The sequence below is a fragment of the Chionomys nivalis genome, chromosome 3, assembly GCF_950005125.1.
Source record: "Chionomys nivalis chromosome 3, mChiNiv1.1, whole genome shotgun sequence".
Classification (NCBI taxonomy): Eukaryota; Metazoa; Chordata; class Mammalia; order Rodentia; family Cricetidae; genus Chionomys; species Chionomys nivalis.
In genome coordinates, this window is record NC_080088.1 from 37,444,036 (window position 1) to 37,447,530 (window position 3,495).

The following is a 3,495-nucleotide window of genomic DNA, read 5'->3' on the forward strand; positions in this document are numbered from 1 at the left end:
TTGGTAATTTGCTTGAACTTTTAAGACCTGAAATTGATAAACTTCCTAATGATATTAATAAGTGCTACTTTTATTCATAAAATTGATTACATGTGTTGAAAATTGAGAATAGATAATCTAATACTTTAACAGATCTTTATTATTTCCTGAGAATTTCAAATATATTTTAAAAGAATTTTGTTATTATGAACTAATTTTTTCAAATATTCTTTTTCTTTTACAAAGTGATAAAATTAATTTTTTATATTATCACGTTCTTTTATATGTAGATTTAGAAAAAGGCATTTTCATCTTTAGATAGTGATCCAATGGATCTTGTATTTGTTGACAAATGTTGCAGAATCATTTCTTCTTCATGGTTCTTTTCATCACATTTATTACTTCTTTATTTCTCAGACTGTAAATGAAAGGGTTTAATAAAGGAATTACTAGGGTATAGAAAATAGCTACAGGTATATCATTATCTCCTTCATTGACTGAATGCGGATGGGCATACATGTAGAGAAGAGAACCATAGAATATGGATACAGACAGAAAGTGGGAAGCACAAGTTGATAAGGCTTTTCCTCTACCTTCATTAGATTTCATTGTGAATAAAGTAAAAAGAATATAGAAATATGATATCAGGACTACAGTAATGCTAAAAGTTTGAATTGAACTAGACAAGATGAGCATCACCAGTTCATTGATATAAGGGTCAACACATGAGAGTCTATATAATGGAAAGACATCACAATAAAAATGTTTGATTACATTAGACTTACAGAAAGTTAACCTAAATAACAACCCTACATGAATGATTGAATGCAGGTTTCCTGCTATGTAGGTTCCTGTGATCATCTGAAGGCATATTTTCTTGGACATCATAGTATGGTACTGTAGTGGATTACATATGGCTACATAGCGGTCATAGGCCATTGTTGCCAGAAAAAAGCAATCTGCAGTTTCAGCAAGACTAAAAAAATAGAACTGTACCATACATTCATAAAGAGACATCTTTCTGTCCACAGAAAAGAAGTTATGTAGCATCCTGGGTGTGATGGCACAGGAGCAGCAGGAATCCATGAGAGCCAGGTTGCCCAAAAAGATATACATGGGTGTGTGAAGACGGCGTTCTATATAGATCAAGACCACCAGCCCGAGATTCCCCACCATGGTGATCAAATAGATGGCAAAGAACACCAGGAACAAGAGGGTCTTCAGGTTTTGTTGATCTGTGAATCCCATCAGGATGAACTCTGTTATTAAAGAATTGTTGTTCTTCCTCATCTCAACTTGATTGTTTCCACTGTAATTACAAAGACATAAAATTAAAATCATGAGAATATAATTTTCTCCTTATGTTTTCTTTGTTTAAGAGGGAATTTTCTTCTTCATGCACCTGCTATTGCCTCTGGAATGTAGCTAACTATGCTTCTTGAGAGTATGTTATCCCATATAATGTTGGCATGTATGATCTCCAAATTTAACTCACAATTTACAGGTATACTTTTATTATTACAAGAAAGAGATATTTTATTTTTAACTAGAAAACATTTTCTTTATGTATTTATGTAATTATAGCATGAAAATTTAGGGCACACCTATTTGAATTACTATTCCAAAATAATTTTGATGCCAGATTTCTTAATGATCATCAAAATAAATTTAAAATAAAGTTTTGTATATAAATGTGATTTTTATTTAACTGAAAATTTATCATGTATATATCAGGAGGAGAAAATGATTTTTTGTAAATACATTGTCAATATATTAAATTTACTTTTGTGAATTGCACAAAGATTACTAAGGACTAATCTATAGATAGATTTACCCAGAAAATTAAAAAAAAATAGTCTTCACATTCTTCATCCCCATTTATATACATTTTCATAAACATTGAATCTGTGTGTGTCATTATTCCCATTGAGTTTTTCAAACACTTAAACCCCTGCTCAGCTTTGTAAGCCTAGTTTACACAGAATGCTAATTACAGTTGTGTATGATTTGTCTACAACAGATCTGTGCTCCCAGTCCTTCATTTTTAAGAAATAACTTTAAATTGTGAGACCATCCAATTGTTATCCATTCTTTACCTGAAAACTCTCCGGAGCACAGAAAAACTTTCAATTTTTAATGCTCATGCCTTAGTCTACCAAATAACATATATTACTGGCCTGTACTTCAATGCCTTACTAAAATATACAGAGTTTTGTATATATTTACTTGATTTTTCTATATGTATTTGAACACTTTTGCTATATGTAAAGCTTTTTGAGACGAGATAGGATTATTTATACTCTTGGCTTCATCCTGATGATCCAGGGTGGGTTACTTTCCATTTAATATCTGATAAACTTTTTAACAATTTTTTGTTTCTGAATATTTTTAATGTGAGGACATATCCACAAAGCATTTCCTGATGCCATTATCTTTTAAAAAGTTATCTTATAAAATATTTTAACTTGTCTTTTCTGATTTTCTGTTTCCTTGGAAATTTATGCTCTCTAAATTATGCTTTGGCACATTATAGTCACATTAATGTAGATTCAAATTTGTATGTTTTGAATCTTAAAATAAAAATCTTATATTATAGAATTTATTTGTAAGATATGTAAAAAAATAAAAAACAAAAGCAGAATATGACAAATACAGAAAATTTATTATGTCTATTCAGGTTAAAAACGGAGTGAAATGACTGTATTTTTCTTTTGGGCTTTATTTTTATCTTTTTGCTTGTCTGGTTGTTTTTGATAGAGATTTGAGATGGCACTCTGTTCTACTAAAAATTTAGATTTATAATGGAACCAGAAATCAATAAGCCCATGCCACCCTTTTCCCAATGCCTTGAAAGTTGTGTATCTGATGACGAAAGGCAGGACAGCTGGCAACCAGGACCACCACCAGCTTCAGAAATCAGTTGTGTTTGCTATTAGGATAACTGGTAGGCAGCTTGGCTTAGCAGCCAGAGAATGAAGATGGTAGTTTAGTTTTTGCCTGTGCTGAAAAGCATATGTCGCTGCCCATTCCTTGCCATGGTGAGCTAATTTCCACCCTTCAAATTCAGTCCAGAGTTTGGGGCTCAGGAGCCAAGTATGAGAACCTACCCTTGTTCTCAACATTTTGGCCATTACCCCAGTCTCATGCTAATACTACCTAAGAAATTCATCCGCTTTATAACTGGGACAACGATTGGATTGGAAGAGGATCTAATAGGAGGGTGTAACTGTGATACAAAATGTCTTGGCTGTACCTCTTTGGAGCTTAGCTTTGTAATTAAACAGGAAATAAGTTTGAAACCTATTTTTCATCATTAAAATAAAAAATAATTAGTATATTAAAAATAATCTTGATGCTTTTGAATTTTGGTTTTCTTAGAAAATTATGCTCTAGGAGATATGCTATGGCAGGATAGAGACATATGAAGATGGATTAAGTTCTTTTATTTCCAAACCCTAAAGATAAATGCATAAATTTTGGAATGCTGAATCCAAATTTCATTTTACTTTGGAATGG

At 31.7% G+C, this 3,495-nt stretch overlaps 1 protein-coding gene across 1 annotated transcript; it reads right to left on the minus strand.

Annotated features, from left to right (window-relative positions):
* Window positions 1-342: 342 nt before the first annotated feature.
* On the minus strand, window positions 343-1,269 carry LOC130871890 (olfactory receptor 5K3-like). The gene has a single exon (XM_057765585.1). The coding sequence runs from the start codon at window positions 1,267-1,269 to the stop codon at window positions 343-345; it is 927 nt and encodes a 308-aa protein (XP_057621568.1).
* Window positions 1,270-3,495: the final 2,226 nt, after the last annotated feature.

What these genes read in the sequence shown, in the direction of transcription:
- LOC130871890 (XM_057765585.1), bottom strand. Translation starts at nt 1,269, where the DNA reads ATGAGGAAGAACAACAATTCTTTAATAACAGAGTTCATCCTGATGGGA.